General features: G+C 54.4%; 2 protein-coding genes across 13 annotated transcripts in view; both read left to right on the top strand.

The window, feature by feature from the left end:
• The window catches only part of GBF1 (golgi brefeldin A resistant guanine nucleotide exchange factor 1), a 129,590-nt gene extending 125,790 nt beyond the window's left edge, over positions 1 to 3,800 (top strand). For all 9 annotated transcript variants that reach the window (XM_055424777.2, XM_055424782.2, XM_055424780.2 and 6 more), the window contains 7 exons: positions 827 to 977; positions 1,073 to 1,203; positions 1,404 to 1,505; positions 1,763 to 1,876; positions 2,025 to 2,205; positions 2,352 to 2,480; positions 2,949 to 3,800. In XM_055424777.2, coding sequence (XP_055280752.2) covers positions 827 to 977; positions 1,073 to 1,203; positions 1,404 to 1,505; positions 1,763 to 1,876; positions 2,025 to 2,205; positions 2,352 to 2,480; positions 2,949 to 3,229 — 1,089 coding nt within the window. In that variant the 3' untranslated portion in view covers positions 3,230 to 3,800. The remainder of the gene's footprint in view (positions 1 to 826; positions 978 to 1,072; positions 1,204 to 1,403; positions 1,506 to 1,762; positions 1,877 to 2,024; positions 2,206 to 2,351; positions 2,481 to 2,948) is intronic.
• Positions 3,801 to 8,952: 5,152 nt separating this feature from the next.
• On the top strand, positions 8,953 to 16,726 carry NFKB2 (nuclear factor kappa B subunit 2). Of its 4 annotated transcripts, none has more exons than XM_055424770.2 (23): positions 8,953 to 9,102; positions 10,359 to 10,449; positions 10,732 to 10,813; positions 10,948 to 10,988; positions 11,249 to 11,347; positions 11,427 to 11,578; positions 11,843 to 11,949; positions 12,038 to 12,196; positions 12,467 to 12,571; positions 12,681 to 12,766; positions 12,845 to 12,983; positions 13,219 to 13,347; positions 13,475 to 13,684; positions 13,762 to 13,903; positions 14,268 to 14,382; positions 14,474 to 14,687; positions 14,841 to 15,010; positions 15,137 to 15,239; positions 15,366 to 15,517; positions 15,648 to 15,717; positions 15,952 to 16,124; positions 16,237 to 16,348; positions 16,446 to 16,726. In XM_055424770.2, the coding sequence occupies exons 2-23, from the start codon at positions 10,429 to 10,431 to the stop codon at positions 16,568 to 16,570; spliced, it is 2,706 nt and encodes a 901-aa protein (XP_055280745.2). In that variant the 5' UTR covers positions 8,953 to 9,102; positions 10,359 to 10,428; the 3' UTR covers positions 16,571 to 16,726. The 4 variants fall into 4 exon arrangements, with proteins under 4 accessions (XP_055280745.2, XP_055280744.2, XP_055280743.2 ...); XM_055424769.2 differs by having other exon boundaries at positions 9,086 to 9,102; positions 10,204 to 10,449; XM_055424768.2 differs by lacking the exon at positions 8,953 to 9,102 and having other exon boundaries at positions 10,156 to 10,449.
• The last annotated feature ends 12 nt before the right edge of the window (positions 16,727 to 16,738 follow it).

A 16,738-nucleotide genomic window follows, 5' to 3' on the forward strand; every position in this document is an offset into this window, starting at 1 on the left:
ACTTCCTCTCCTCTCCCTGTACCTGACATCGGGAGTCTTGGTGGGGCCAGGGACAGCCAGGGCTAAGAGGAAGGGCCTGTTTTCCAGCCTGAGTCCTCGGCTAGCACCCCCAGTGTTTCCCTATCCAGGACTACTTGTAAGTCTTCATTTGCTTAATTTTTAAATTATAGTTTATTTTTTAAATAAGTAATTCTAATGCACATAGTACAAAGTGCAAAAGGTACAAAAGGGTAAACAGATAAAAGTCCCATTCCATTCTTGTCTCTAGCTGCTAAGTTCTCCTTACCAGAGGGAACCACTGCCACCAGGTTTTGTTTCTTTCTGGTTATTCTGTTGTCTATTCAAAATGTACAAAGTTTATTTTATGAGCAGACTTTATATCACTAAATAAATGGAGAACTAATTGCTTTAAATAGAATAACCTTAGAAAAACGATGAAACAAAAATTACTACATCTGTCCAAACACTGCTGCCTGTCAAAGCCTCTGAACCTGACATTTGCCATTTTTAAAATGAGATTAATGAATATGAGGCTTTATCTGTCATCAGGGTGAAAGAGAAGTGAAAAGAAAGTGCCTTTCTCACTGTGTAATTGTGTTATTAAATTATTAGTACACCCATCTCAAGTCCCTGCTACTGGGAGTAATACCTCTCTTTGGAAAACACTGGTCAGGACTAGGACACCCAACTCACAAAGTTGAAGACAGTGGTGCGATCAGTTCTAGGGGCTCCCTTGAGGACTCACAGGGACAGTGGGAGTGGGCTGTTGGGGAGGGGGTCCAGCAGACCTAACCCCATTTGTGTCCTGCCCCTTCTGTGATCCCAGCTGCTAGATCTGATGCACACCCTGCACACAAGGGCAGCCTCTATCTATAGCTCATGGGCGGAGGAGCAGCGCCACCTGGAGACAGGCGGCCGGAAGATTGAAGCTGATTCACGCACCCTCTGGGCTCACTGCTGGTGCCCTTTACTGCAGGGTAAACTTCAGGGGAGCAGGGGCAGAGGTGGAGCTGGTGCTTAGGAAGTACCAGATCAGGATGCCTGAAGGATCTGAGCCTGTTCTTGTTTTCAGGCATTGCCTGCCTGTGCTGTGATGCCCGGCGGCAGGTGAGGATGCAGGCACTGACCTATCTGCAGCGAGCACTGCTGGTACATGATCTGCAGAAGTTAGATGCTCTGGAATGGGAGTCCTGTTTTAACAAGGTAGGCCTTCCCTCTGGTCTTAAGGTAAAGGGCAAATCCTAAAGACAGGGATCCCCTGGCAGCCTGAAGAGCCGCTAATGTCAATCCTCAGCTGATTATACCTTCCCTCCTGCTCTGTACCTACCCTCCCCAACCCAGGGTCAGGTGGGCAAGGCTTCCACCTGACCCCTCTGGAGAGATGTTGATTCTTTACCCACCAGGTGCTGTTTCCTCTACTGACTAAGCTCTTGGAGAACATCAGCCCTGCAGATGTGGGTGGGATGGAGGAGACCCGGATGCGGGCTTCCACCCTGCTCTCTAAGGTACTGTCACCACCCTACACCCACCTACTCTCTCCACACCTGCCACTTCAGAAGCCTGGGAGGACCACGAGATGTAGTGTGGGCACTTATGACCCCCAGCTGTGGAGACTCAGCAGGACCCAGGAGGATTTTGGAATTCAGAGGAGTCTCTGATCCAGGATTCCCATGAAAGATAGAGAAGGCTTGCCTCCTACCCATGGAGAGGGGTGCAGAAGGCTCCTGCATTCCTCTCGGCTGAAAGGGGCTGGGGGCCATAGGTCTTTCTGCAGCACCTGTCTCCACTGCTGTCGCTCTCCACCTTTGCGGCCCTCTGGCTGACCATCCTGGACTTCATGGACAAGTACATGCACGCAGGCTCCAGTGACTTACTGGTACGTTCTGCCTCAGCCCAATGCCGCTGTCTATGTCCTCGCCTACTTTCTGGGGAGACTTGCTGTTTCCCCCTTGGTGGCTATCTCCTCCTTATCATATCCCCCCATATCCCTTTTCCCATTCTCACGGTCCCACTGCCATCTGCAGTCAGAGGCCATTCCAGAGTCTCTGAAGAACATGCTCCTGGTGATGGACACAGCAGAGATTTTCCACAGTGCAGATGCCCGAGGAGGCAGCCCCTCAGCCCTCTGGGAGATCACCTGGGAGCGCATTGACTGCTTCCTGCCCCACCTGCGAGATGAGCTCTTCAAACAGACTGTCATCCAGGGTAGGGGGCTCCAATCAACTTCATCTCGTCTGGAGCTAATAACTAGTTCTCTGTACCCTGGGTAGGTGGGAAGTCTAGTAGGTAGCCAAGACTCTACTTGAGAGAAAGCACTGAGAGCTGCCATCTGTATTCTCTACCATCCCCAGACCCTGTGCCCATGGAGCCTCATGCCCCAAAACCGCTGGCCTCAGCACACCTGACTCCTGCTGCTGGTGACAGTAGGACACCTGGCCATCCACCTCCCCAAGAAATGCCCTCTGAGCTGGGGACCTGTGGTGAGTCCCTCTGAGTGAGCTTGCTGGATGTCAAGGCCTAAGAGGAGGCCCAGAGTACTTTATGACTGCTGCTGAGCACGGGCAGTAAGCCAGGGGCAGGAAGGAACCACAGGATCCCACTCACCTGCTCTTCCTATGGGAGATTGCAGGGCCAGGTCTGATGAGCTAGCTGCCTGGGATTTCCAGACTTCAGAGAAGAAGGCTGGATTGGGAACTTGGGGTGAAGAGGCAGAGGTGCCCTTCAGAGATGCTAGTAAAAAGCAGACAAAATTAATCTGACTGGAGGTACAACAGTCGGGGGAGTGGGTAGGTATGAGGGAACTGGACACTGGAATAAGTTCCAAGCAGAGAATCTCAACTATGTAGACTGGGAGGAGTCATTTCACAGGAATGGGGAGGAGCAAAAGTGTGGTGAACCAGCTGCGGACTGTAAGGGAGTTTGACTGTAGCCACCTTGCTTTCCTCTAGACTTTGAGAAGCCCGAGGGCCCCCGACCTGCTAACAGCAGTTCTTCTGGATCACCAGTGGCGTCCAGCCCCAGCAGGCTGAGCCCTACCCCAGAGGGGCCTCCACCGCTGGCTCAGTCCCCACTGATCCTGCAGCCCTTGGCCTCCCCGCTGCAGGTGGGCGTGCCCCCCATGACTCTTCCCATCATCCTCAACCCCGCTCTCATTGAGGCCACCTCACCTGTGCCCCTCCTGGCCACACCTCGTCCCACAGACCCCATGCCCACCTCTGAGGTTAACTAAGGCAGGCCCCTCAGCTATCAGGACCAGTACTTCCTAGCAGGCTGTCCCTGGCCCCTTCTCAGCTGTCCCAGGGGCCACAGATTCTTCAGTCCCAGCCCAAGTGGCTGTCACTGCTTTTTGGATGTGGATGGGAAATAGAACTTTTATGGCCCCTCCTAGGACCCACAGTTAGTCTGTGGGACCTTCCTCCTCTGCTCTCCATTCCTGGGAGACCAACCTGAGAGCACACTCAGGTCACCTGCAGCCTGGCAGCTCCGGGGAGGGAGGCATCACTGTACCAGCCCTGCCGTGCCCGCCCTTGTGCTGCTCCTGCCTGTGTCAGGCATCGAGAGCCAAGTCAACCACTCTGCACTTTGTTTCCATCTCCCAGTCCCACTCCCACTAGCCCTGGACCACCACTTCTAGTTTTTCCTCTTTTATTAATTAGCTGGTCAGTTTGGAGAGTTGATTTGCGCCATAGAGTGTGGGCAGGTGGGACTGGAGAAAAGGACTGCCCACAGGAGCATGTACATATGGAAAAACAGGAAAACAATGGACTTTTTATGATGTAATAAATGTCTTAGTACCAACATCATGGCCTTTTCCTCTGGTTTCCTTCTTGAGCTTGTGGGTACCATGGTTTGGGATACGTAGGCCCTCACATGAACAGAGGCTGAGCCTACCAACCATGGTCAGGATTCCTTCACCACTGCTGCTGCCCACCCCCCCACCACTACCCCCACCATCATAGCAGTGCTCCCTTGTCACCAGGGATGTGCCGGGGGTTGACAGTTCTCTTCACTAACTGCTCCAATGGAGATAACTGTGACAGCCCAGGCTGGGGTCAAAGGGAAGGTGAGCCAGGGCTGAGCTGTCATTACTCAGAAGGCTTCCCTCAGGTGTGCCTCATAGTCCAGCAGCACAAGGAGCCCATGGGCCTAGAAGGTTTGAGGCTACCTTGCCCATAGCTGTGAGCTTGTGTTTCTGGACACAGGGCATTCATTCTGGCCCATAACTGAGCAGGGAAATTTTTTTCCCATCCCATAACCTCCGAACAGCCCAGTCACTGAAATGTGATTAGAGAAACCCTTCTCTTCTTTCCCTTTGCATCAGGATAAGACAAGAGGGAGTGCATGGGGCAGGCAGCATGGCTTCTGCAGGGCTGAGCTACTGTGGGTGGGATGCAGGATACTATTAAGCCTTCCCAAGTGAAGCATCTCCCATCATCTTGACTTCCTCCTCCACCATAGTCCCTTCCACCAAAGGGTGGAGAGTAGTACCAGTGGGCCTCCCTCTTGGAGACTTAGGGGCGCTCACCTCTTCATTGGGCCCAGCTGTCTCTGTGATCATTCAGCCTCTCAGGCTTCCCTTTGCTGAGCACAACCACGTGGATGGGTCTGGATGTCTGTCAGCGCCACCTTTGGGTGCACCGCTGTGGAAGTGGAAACAACTGGATGTGGAGCAATACTAACAGGAGTCCAGCAGCTCCTACACTAGTTTCCCCGCTTCCCTTCCTTCTGCAAATAATCCAGACCATGCCTGCTTTCCACACTAACCTGAAACCTTGCCTCTGGGAAAATTATGAGTAAGACTGAATGCCTCACCTGCTCTTTTCCGTATGGGTGCAGAAAAGCCTGGATCTACAATCAGGTAGACACTTGGACCATTGGTTTTGACTCTAACATCTCTGTTCTCCCTTCTGAGCCCCACAGCTCTGCCTTCAGAAGCTTCTGAAGGAAGGGAAACATGTGAGGGAAACAACATAGACTAACATATAGAAATCCAAAGTCTATCCTGTGAACAAAAGAACATGAGAATTCTGTAGCCCTTGGTCTGAAATATTAGGAAAGAAGCTGGGGTGATTGCAAGCTGAACCCCACCCCACTGGCAAGCAAAGGAAAACATTTGTCGAAAGTCTTATTCTGGTATAGAAAAATCAGCTGACATATAACCTGACTTGTTAACAGTGTTGTCAGGCAAAGGAAACTACAAGAAGATCTAATACGCAGGCCTTAATTCTGACCAAGAAAGACTGGCTAATGACGTGGAAGTGACAAAACCTGTGGGAAAATAGTATAATCTGGAAGGAAATGCTGGTCTTAACAGTGTCTCCTATAAGAACTCTAGGATTCAGTTCAGTTCAGTTCAGTCGCTCAGTCGTGTCCGACTCTCCGCAACCCCATGAATCACAGCACGCCAGGCCTCCCTGTCCATCACCAAGCCCAGAGGTCTGAGACCCTAACAAGGAGAAGTGACATTGTTGGAACACCAGTGTATGTCAATAGTAAGTGCACTGCTTACCCAACCTTGTAGAAATATTAACTCCTCTCCTAGATGAAGCAGTGGGTTCAGAGAGGCTGTATTCCTGGGAAGTTAGGGAGCTGAGATTCAAACCCAGGTCAGTTTCACTCTAAACCGCATGGTCTTTCCTATGACACTTCCCCAGCTCAAAAGTAGTGATGGTGGTGTGGAAACTCGAAAATGAGGTACATTTTTCTGTAGTTTCTTGTGTGGAAATAAAAGGTCGAGTACCTGAAGTAATAATTACATGGTGAGCTAAGACTTCACTAGAAAACTGGGAAAGGGGGGCAGGGATAAATGAGTTTGGATTAATACACACTATGTGTGTGCATGCGTGCTCAGTTGTGTCCAACTTTTTGCGACCCTATGGACTGTATAGCCCACCAGGCTCCTCTGTCCATGGGATTTTTCAGGCAAGAATATTGGAGTGGGTTGCCATGTCTTCTTCCAGGGGATTTTCCCAGTACAGGGATCGAATTGGGATCTCTTGCATCTCCTGCATTGGCAGGCAGACTCTTTACCACTGAGCCACCTGGGAAGCCAATAACAGATACACACTACTACATATAAAATAGATCAATTATATTCAATATATTGTTATAAACTATAATGGAAAGTAATCTGAAAAAATATATATGTATGTGTGTGTATGTTGTTATTCAGTCACTCAGTCATATCCGATTCTTTCACAAAGTCCCCAGGGACTGCAGCCCACCAGGCTTCTCTGTCCATGGGATTTCCCAGGCAAGGATACTGGAGTGGGTTGCTGTTTACTTTTCTGTGTGTGTGTGTGTGTGTGTGTGTGTGTGTGAATCACTTTGCTGTATACTTGAAACTAACACAACATTGTAAATCAACTATACATCAATAAAAGGGGACTTCCCTGGTAGTCCAGTGGCTGAGACTCTGTGCTCCCAATGCAAGGGACCCCAGTTTGATCCCTGGTCAGGGAACTAGATCCCATATGCTGCAATTAGGAATTTGCATGCCATAACTAAAGATCCTGCATGCCACAACTAAGACCCAGCATAGACAAATAATATTTTTAAAAAAACTATAATTAATAAAAACAGGAAAAAACAAACATAACCAAGAATAAATGTGAATTTTCTGAGCACATAAGAATGATATCAGAACCTCCCTGGAGATCCAGTGGTTAGGACTCCACACTTCCACTGCAGGGGGCATGGGTTCCATCTCTGCTGGGGGAACTAAGATCCACAAGCCCCATGTAGCAGCCAAAAAAAAAAAAAAAAAAATTATGTCAGGGAGGACGAATTACAGAGTTAGTAATAATGGGTGCATACTTCCCCATCACCCCGCCCCCCAAAAATACTAGGAACAATAAAGTATGTGGTTTTTCAAGCCCTTGGGTATTCACCTGTGTTCAGGGCTCACTGGGAAACTGATTGTGGGAAAACAAGAACCCTGGGCTTCAGCTGAGAAGGAGCTTTAATTCAGCTAAATAGTTCACCACCCCCTCCATGACATGCTCTTCACCGGCTGAGACACAAGTTTTTCTCAGTTCTCCTCTGTCTCACTGACCATGTCTTTTCAATTTCCTCTTTTGGTTCCTCCTCATCTCCACAGCTTCTCAATATTAGAATGTCCCAGGGTGTAATGCTTGTCAACTCCTTTTCTCTACATTCAGTCGTGGGGTAATGGTGACCAATGTCAAAACTTCAAATACCATCCATTACACTGACTTAATATACAATTACCCCTCATCTCCTCCAGGTTCTTATATCAACACCCCTTCCCAACATCCCACACCCAATTCCTCAGCAAGTTTTATTGCCCCTGACTTTCAAATCTGTCTAGAATATGACCATTTCTCCCACTCCCACCCAAGTCTAAAGTCTCACAATGGGAGGGGAAGACCTGCTTTGCTTTATACAAATTTAGGGTGAAGAGCTTTGTGCTAGAGTTAAGAGACTGGGTTTGATTCTCACTCTGTCCCTTTCAAGCCGTGTATTTGGTTGTGTTACCTCACCTCTCTGAGTCTTAACTTTATCAGTGTGGGCTTCCCTGGTGGCTCAGTGGTAAAGAATCCATCTGCCAATGTAGGAGGGCTGAGAAGATCCTCTGGAGAAGGAAATGGCGATCCACTCCAGTATTCTTGCCTGGAAAATTTCATGGACAGAGGTACAGTCCTGGCAGGCTACAGTCCATGGGGTTGCAAAGAGTCGGAGACAACTATGCAACTGAGCACACATACATCTTCACATAGTATCTGGCACATTCAATTTGCAGTCAAGATGAAGAGGGGGAAGTGGCAGGAAATTACCCAAATCAAGGGTCACAATAGTCTCCCTTTATGCAGAGCTACTGCAGGCCTGTAATTCCATTATTAAGGTCAGGGGCAAGTTGCAGGCAAGATTTGAAACAACAGCCTGTGTTCTACCATGGTGAGCCTAAGGGAGGACGCCTCCAAAAATGGAGATTACTCATGGCACCTCCTAAAAAGAAATTCTACCAACCAGAAATGTCCAGCCCCAGAGGTCAGTACTTTGTGAAAATCTGTACTGACATTGCTGCTGCTAGAAGTGTCTAAGCAGGGACTTCCCTGTGGTCCAGTGGCTAAGACTTTGCACTCCCAATGCAGGGGACCCAGATTCCATCCCCGGTCAGGGAACTAGACACAATGAAGACAGAAGATCTCAACAAAGATCTCAACTAAGACCCAGTGCAGCCAAATATATATATATATCTTTAAAGTAAGCGGACATTGGAAACTATATAAAAAGGTAATTTCTTACATCAAAGGCATTTGAACTAATAATTTTGGATGACTTTTCAACTCCAAACTTCCTTGATCGATGAGCAAGGCCTGAGTCTCCCAGATCAATACCTCCTTTCCCTTATCCTCGGAAGACCTCCTGAGCTCAGGTCTGAAATCTGGCCAGCTGTTAACCTGTCATTCACAGAACAAGTTTCAGGTCCAGACACTTTCTTCCGGGGCAGACTGAGGATTATGGAGTCTCCTTGAGGCTCCAGAAAGGCCACCAGATGGCACTGTAGAACCTACTGCAAGATCAACTTCCTTCCTCTTCCTCTAAGTCTTCCCGGCAGCCGGGCCCCGCTCCGGGCGGGACCAGAGGGCTGAGGCATATCAGCTTCCCCCTGGGGTTCCCCGACTTCAGTGGTGGCCGAGCAAGGCGCAGCATAAAACCGAGTAGCAGCAGGGGCTGCCAGCCGGCTTGGACAGGCCTGGGTGTGAGGAGACCGGAGCCAGGTCCCTTGGCTGGGGAATGGTGTTCGGTCAGCGGATCCCACAGCGGGTTGGTCCCCAGGTCAGAGCTGATGCCTATCTGAGTGTCATTCTCGCTCTGGCTTCCAGAGCTGCACAAATATTTCTCCTCCAAGGGGCGCCCCTGAGTCACTCCCGATTGGTTGTGTAAGTCCAGGAGTTAAACTTTCAGCCAATGAAAAAGGGCATGGCGAGTGACGCACGGAAACGTCACGGGAATTCCCCCCTCCCGGGGGCGGAAAAGGGGCTTTCCCGGTTGCAGTCCTGGTGGTGGGAGAGGTGTCGCGACCCGTCCGAGGTGGGTCCGGCCGGGAGAGAATCCTGAACCGGAGCCACCGCCGCGGTGAGTGGCCGGGTTCAGACCCCTGGGTGGTGGGACACCGGCAAGGGCGGGAGGAGGGTCCTTAGCTGACCGAGCCCTAGAGCTGAAGAGCGGCATCTGCGCATTCAGAGAGCGCGCATACGAACATGACACGCGGATACACATCGATATCCTTGTACAAAGACATGGGCCGTACGTCCATCTACACGTATGCCCGCAGGTGCACAGGATCGTCCATGCACTCAAACTCGCACACACATGCATACGCAAAACACACGCACCCTCCACGCAGAAACTCAAAGACAGGTTCACCTGTGCCCTCAGATACATGCTGACATGTGTCCACACTAATAAGTTTAAGGACTATCACCTGTACACGCATGTTCACGCCATACACACAGTGCGCAAGCACATGGGCTGAAATATACTTAGACGTCTGTGATGTACATGTGTTACATACGGCCATGGGACGGGGCACCGGGGGGGCGGGGCGTGGGCACCCAAAGCAGGTGCGGTGTGGGAATCAACGACTGTTGAGATTTTCGGGAAGAGGGAATGGAGGTGCCCATCCCAACACCCCCTCTGGCCCCTTGGCCTCAGAGACTACTCCTCGGCCTCAGAGACTGCTTCTCGGGACAGAACCCCGGGGCCCTCTACTCGGAAGAGCCCCCACCTACAGGCCTTCGGGGCCGAGGCCTTCCTACAGCAGGAATGTCCCCCCAAAACCCCCCGGGGTGAATCAGCCGTGGCCTCCCTGAGGGTAGAAAATCCCAAGGTTGCTCCAGGACGGGGGAGGGGAAAGGGGGGTAGGGGGGCCGGGCCCCGGACTAGGAGCTTCCTCCGGCCTTGAAAGACCCTCCAGTCCCTGGTGCCTGCCCTGGAGAGAGGAGGGGGCCCCCCCAACCCCGCGGGGCCTTCCCTGGGTCTGATTGCCCCTCCGCTTGCAGAGACGCTGCAGGCACCCTCTGGCTAGCGAAGAGACGACCTCGCGCCCCTCCCGCCCGGGGGCGTGGTCGGTGGCGTCATTTCCAGGCCCGCCCCCCTGGCCCCGCCTCCCCCTGGTATTTTCGGGACTTTCCTAAGCTGTTCTAACTTTCCTGCCCCTTCCCCGGCCTGGCCCAGCCCAGCTCCGGATCTCGCCCTCCACCGGATCCTGCCCGCCACACCCGGACGGGTAGCTGGAGGAGATCGGACCCTCCCCTAAATTTGGGCCGCCCTCTCCCCGCAACTCCCGTCCTGATCTGTCTCCCTACCCCCGCCACTCCTCCCCACCTAAGGCGGGCGCCTGAAACTGGGAAACAGAACCCGGCCGAAGCCACCGGACAGAGCCGGGCCTAGCCCAGAGTCATGGACAGTTGCTACGACCCAGTGAGTCACGCCGCCTGGCCCCAAAGCCTGCCGGCTACCCACCTGTGCCTGTCTGCTTGTCTGCCCTCCTGTCCTAGTCCCTTCTACTCCCTTACAACCTTAATGTCCTCAGATTATTTCACCCTGCCTGTCAGTCAGTCTCTGCAAACTGCTTTCAGTAGGAGCATTTTTATGGGCCTGCCTAGGAGAGGGAGTGATTGCTAATGGTTTAAAGAGCTGAGAGGTGGAGGGTTCTGGGGGTGGCTCAGAATCAGCTGCCATCCCAGTCTGTCTCCATACCAGGGTCTGGATGGCATCATTGAATATGATGATTTCAAATTCAACCCGTCCATTGTGGAGCCCAAGGAGCCAGCCCCAGAGACAGGTTAATAAGTCCCCTGACCTGCCCTTGTCTTGGAGGGAGGGGGAGGTAGGAGGAGGGAGGAGCATGTGGTATGTGCCCTCTGTCTTGGGAATGGGCTCAGAGGTCCTGGCTCAGCAAGGCTCCTCTGTCTGCAGCTGATGGTCCCTACCTGGTGATCGTGGAACAGCCTAAGCAGGTGAGCAAGTAGAAGGGATGGTGTGGGATGGCTTGAGCTTTGGGGGCAAGTGGGACAGTTGTAGCTGGGTGGCCACGGGGAGGGTAACTGATCACAGACCCACTTTGGGTTGGGATCGTTAGCAGCTGCTGATCACAGCGGCATGATGGTGATTCAGGATACACACGTCCAGTCATTACGGTCACTGCTGGCTGGGGATATGGCTGGTGAGGGGGGATGTTTCTCCTGGTCACAATGTCACTTTGCCCTGGCACCTTCAGCGAGGCTTCCGATTTCGATATGGCTGTGAAGGCCCTTCCCATGGAGGACTGCCAGGTGCCTCTAGCGAGAAGGGTCGGAAGACTTATCCCACTGTCAAGGTGAGCCAGGGTGGTGCTGGAGTGTCGGCTAGTGGACAGTGTGTCCATGGGCATTACTGACAGCCCTCACCCCTCACAGATCTGTAACTACGAGGGACCTGCCAAGATTGAGGTGGACCTGGTAACACACAGTGACCCACCTCGTGCTCACGCCCACAGTCTGGTGGGCAAACAGTGCTCGGAGCTGGGGGTCTGCGCAGTGTCTGTGGGGCCCAAGGACATGACTGCCCAGTAGGTGCCCGGTGCCCCCTACCCCTGGTCCCCACTGGTGTGCCCCCTCATTGCTTGCCAGTTCTAGGTCCCAGCCCACCTTTGTGAGCTTAGCATCTGACCAAGGGGAAAGACTCTGGTTGGCCCCAGAACCCAGGCCCCAAGTGAAAACTAGAAAAGCTTCCTAGAGGAAGTAGAGCCGAGCTGAGCCTTGGCAGTGGGGAGGGTGCCTCAGGAGGAAAGAACTGCCCGCAAGGCCTCTGACTTCTCCCTTCCCCCACACAGATTTAACAACCTGGGTGTCCTCCATGTGACCAAAAAGAACATGATGGAGATTATGATACAAAAACTTCAGAGGCAGCGTCTTCGCTCCAGGCCCCAGGGCCTTACGGGTATGGGGGATATGGAGGGAGTCATGGGAGGTGGTCATGGAAGGAACAGAGGAGGAGTCCAGGGGTCACATGTATGCCCACTGCCCAGAGGCTGAGCGTCGAGAGCTGGAGCAGGAGGCCAAGGAACTGAAGAAGGTGATGGATCTGAGCATTGTGCGACTGCGCTTTTCTGCCTTCCTTCGAGCAAGTGATGGCTCCTTCTCTCTGCCTCTGAAGCCAGTTATCTCCCAGCCCATACATGACAGCAGTGAGTATCCTGACCACCTGGGGTGCTGGGCCTGGGAGCCAGAGGGAGTGTGGAGGGCAGCCTCGAACTGTGAAGTCAGATACGCCTGGGTTTGAACTTGGTCCCACCATGTATGAGCTGAGTGATCTTGAGCAAGTCACGTCCCCTCTCTGAGTAAATGAAGATGCTGGCAGTTCCTGTGTCTCTTGGGGTTGTTAAAATACAAAGCACCTAGCTCCCTAGTTGGGACCATGGCTATTGTATCAAGTAACTGATATACCATCTCCACAGAGTCTCCTGGAGCCTCAAACCTGAAGATTTCTCGAATGGACAAGACAGCTGGCTCTGTGCGGGGTGGAGATGAGGTTTATCTGCTCTGTGACAAGGTGCAGAAAGGTGAGGCTGGAGCCCAGGCTGGGAGCTAGCGATGGGTATCAAGCTTGGGGAGCAACACAAGCTTGTCCATTCAGGACAAATGGCCCTATAGATTCAATTTTCCCTGTAGATGACATTGAGGTTCGGTTCTACGAGGATGATGAGAATGGATGGCAGGCCTTTGGGGACTTCTCTCCCACAGATGTTCACAAACAGGTACCCTAGGGCCAGGGCTGGGTCTGGGCTCAAGTTAAGTCAAGGCCCTAAGGACACCTATGTCCTCCTTCCCCCTAGTATGCCATTGTGTTCCGGACACCTCCCTATCACAAGATGAAGATTGAGCGTCCTGTAACCGTGTTCCTGCAACTGAAACGCAAGCGTGGGGGGGATGTCTCTGACTCCAAACAATTCACCTATTATCCTCTGGTAGAAGGTGGAGCTGGGCTGAAGATTCCAGGGGGGCTGGAGGCGGGGGCTTGACTGGAGGGTCCCAAGAACTAGATCAGGGGATCCATGAGTAAAATCAGGAGTAGGGAATGTCCCAGAAAGAAGTGGCCCTAGGAGCCAGCCTGAGGGCTTTTGGGGGAAAGGCCATTACTAGGGTGGGACAGGGCTCTTGAGGCTGGTGCGAGTTGGGGTTTTAACATCTCATTTCCCTCTACCCCTAGACAAGGAGGAGGTGCAGCGGAAGCGGAGGAAAGCCTTGCCCACCTTTTCCCAGCCTTTTGGAGGTGGCTCCCACATGGGTGGAGGCTCTGGGGGCTCTGCTGGGGGTTATGGAGGAGCTGGAGGAGGAGGTGAGGTGGTGCTGGTGGCAGGAAGGGCAATGGAGGAGAATGGGATAAAGGGGAGAAAAGTTGTGGGGAAGAAATCTGGGAGAGTCCTCCTGGTGCCCTCTCCCCACAGTCCTGCCTGTATCCACAGGTGGCAGCCTCGGCTTTTTCCCCTCCTCCTTGGCCTACAGCCCCTACCAGTCGGGCGCGGCCCCAATGGGCTGCTACCCGGGAGGCGGGGGCGGGGCGCAGATGGCCGCCGAGACGCCTAGTGTGGATGCTGGGGAGGAAGCAGCAGAGCCGAGCGCGCCCCCCGGGACGCCCCAGCGCGAGCAGCAAGCCCCGGAGCTGCTGCATCGAGGTATGACCTCGGGAATCCCAGCGGTCGGGACGCTGCGGGTGGGGACCGCCCACACCCACGCCCCCTGTCGCCCCCAGCCCGGGAGTACAACGCACGCCTGTTCGGCCTGGCGCAGCGCAGCGCTCGAGCCTTGCTGGACTACGGCGTCACGGCGGACGCGCGCTCGCTGCTGGCGGGACAGCGCCACCTGCTGACGGCGCAGGATGAGAACGGAGACACGTAGGTGGGCGGGAGAGCGGGCGGGGACCACGGCTCTGCGCGCAGGGGAAGGTCGTGGGCTGTGGGGCAGGGAAGGGACCTTTAGAGCCAGGGTTCCGGAGTTAGGCAGACTCAGTTTCAAGTTCGGCCTCGCTACGGTCTAGTTCTGTTCAAGATACTTAAATCCCTGTAGACTTCACTTTTGTCGGTTGTTTAAGGGGCACAGTAATAGTACGCACTTACCGCAAAAGGAGCGCGGAAGGATTTACTTTCGTAGGCTGGAGAGGCCCCAGCGAGGGAGATTATGTAGGTGGTGGCGTTTTGAGAGTAAAGCATAACGCGTTGCTGAGCTTCCTAGGCCAGAGCCTCACCCCCCAATCCCTAGGCCGCTGCACTTGGCCATCATCCACGGGCAGACCAGCGTCATTGAGCAGATAGCCCACGTCATCTGCCACGCCCCGCACCTCGGCGTGGTTAATATCACCAATCACTTGCACCAGGTGAGGGGCTTCTGTTGGTGAGGGGGAGGGGTTGGAAGTCAGGTGGGTGAGGCAAGGAGCAGGCCTGGCTCACCCTGCCTGCCTCCCCCAGACGCCCCTGCACCTAGCAGTTATCACGGGGCAGACGAAGGTGGTGAGCTTCCTGCTGCAGGTGGGCGCAGACCCAGCACTGCTGGATCGGCATGGAGACTCAGCAGTGCACCTGGCACTCCGGGCAGGTGCCAGCGCCCCTGACCTGCTGTGCGCCCTGCTGCGGAGTGGAGTTCCTGCCATATCCCAACTGCTGCATGTGCCCGACTTCGAAGGTGAGTTCATCACCTCATCTGAACCAGCGGGCAAGGGTGGGCACCAGGGAGAGTATCTGGGGAGTGCCTACAGTGGACATGAGGCGTGGAGGTCGGCTGGTCAAGGGCTCACATTAGGGGCACAGCTGCAGGCTGAATGCCCTGTGTCACTAGGGCTATACCCAGTCCACCTGGCAGTCCGTGCCCGAAGCCCCGAGTGCCTCGATCTGCTGGTGGAGAGTGGGGCTGAAGTGGAGGCTGCAGAGCGGCAGGGGGGGCGGACAGCCCTGCATCTAGCCACAGAGATGGAGGAGCTGGGGTTGGTCACCCATCTCGTCACCAAGGTGGGACTGAGGACTGTGGAAGACGTGGAGCCAAGGGCTGTGGAGGGACTGGGGACAGTGAAGGTGTGGGGGGAGGCCCAGCGGATCAGTCAGTGCTGTGATCAACCACTCCCTCGCACCCCACAGCTCCGGGCCAACGTGAATGCCCGCACCTTTGCGGGAAACACACCCCTACACCTGGCAGCTGGACTGGGATCCCCAACCCTCACCCGCCTCCTTCTGAAGGCAGGTCAGTCTCACCCTCAGGGGCTTATGAACAGGGGTGCAGGAGGAAAGGGGCTGCCTCCTATCCCCCACTTTGCAGTCCTTAATGTGGGCTCCGAGGGAACCTCCCCGTGACTGTCTCCTGCCCCAGGTGCCGACATCCACGCAGAGAACGAGGAGCCCCTGTGCCCACTGCCTTCGCCTCCCACTTCTGGTAGTGACTCGGATTCCGAGGGCCCTGAGAGGGACACCCGAGGCAGCTTCCGGGGCCACACCCCTCTTGACCTCACTCGCAGCAGCAAGGTGAGGCCAGCCGGGGACTAGCAGTACCAGGGGATGGGGCATCTGGGCTTGTAGATGGGGTCCTGAGTCGCTGGTACCTGGGATCAAGGACTGTGATGGGAGGTAGTCAAGGCTGAGGCTGTCTCCCCAGGTGAAGACCTTGCTGCTAAACGCTGCTCAGGACACCATGGCGCCACCACTGACCCCGCCCAGCCCTGCAGGTGAGGAGCTCTCCCCACCCACTGCCAGACCCCTGACCCCTGCTCACAGCGGTCTCTCGTCCTGCGGAACCACTGAAGGAGGTCTCCGTTTCTCCATCCCTGTCCTCGGTCCATTGCCCCAGTGGCCCCACCTGCCCTATCTATCAGGTTGCCTTGAGAGAAAGGTGACATCTGGGTGTCTGTCTTTGCCATCTCTGGGGGTAACTAACATGTTTATGTGTGTGTCCCCTTCAGGGCCAGAGATACCCCTTGAAGATACAGTCCTACAGAACCTGGAGCATCTGCTTGACGGGCCAGGAGCCCAGGGCAGCTGGGCAGAGCTGGCAGAACGGCTGGGGCTGCGCAGTCTGGTGGACACTTATCGAAGGACAGCCTCGCCCAGTGGCAGCCTCCTGCGCAGTTACCAGGTCAGTCAGGCCCCGGCCCATGCTCCATGCCCCAGTCTCAGATCTCTGGTGCTTCCTTGGGGATCCCACACTCTAACCACACTCCTGGTTCATGCCTCTTCCGTCTCCATAGCTGGCTGGTGGCGACTTGGCGGGCCTGCTGAATGCCCTGTCTGACATGGGCCTGGAGGAGGGGGTGAGGCTGCTGAAGGGTCCAGAGACCCAGGAAAAGTTGCCCAGCGCAGGTAAGGGGCCATAACTGAGAGGTGGGTCTGGGCTTGGAGGGTGGGAGGCCTAAGGCCTGACTCTTCCCTGTGCCCTTTCCTGTGTCCACTCCCCCAGCAGAGGTGAAGGAGGACAGTGCCTATGGGAGCCAGTCGGTGGAACAGGAAACAGAGAAGCTGGGCCCACCCCCTGAGCCGCCAGGAGGGCTCTGCCGTGGGCACCCCCAGCCCCAGGTGCACTGAGCCGCTCCCCACCCACCAGCCCCTTCCGGGGCCCCTCTGTACAGTGACCCTGCCTGTTCCAGTTCTTATTTAACACCCCGTGCCCACCCTTTAGTTGGGGCAAATAAAAGATTCTCATGAGAAAGGGAGGGGGCCTGGCCTCCTCCCCAACTTACAGCAGCCCCTGAT

This window comes from Moschus berezovskii, chromosome 12 (assembly GCF_049115385.1).
Source record: "Moschus berezovskii isolate FMDL1 chromosome 12, NW_MosBer_1.0, whole genome shotgun sequence".
NCBI classification, from domain to species: Eukaryota; Metazoa; Chordata; class Mammalia; order Artiodactyla; family Moschidae; genus Moschus; species Moschus berezovskii.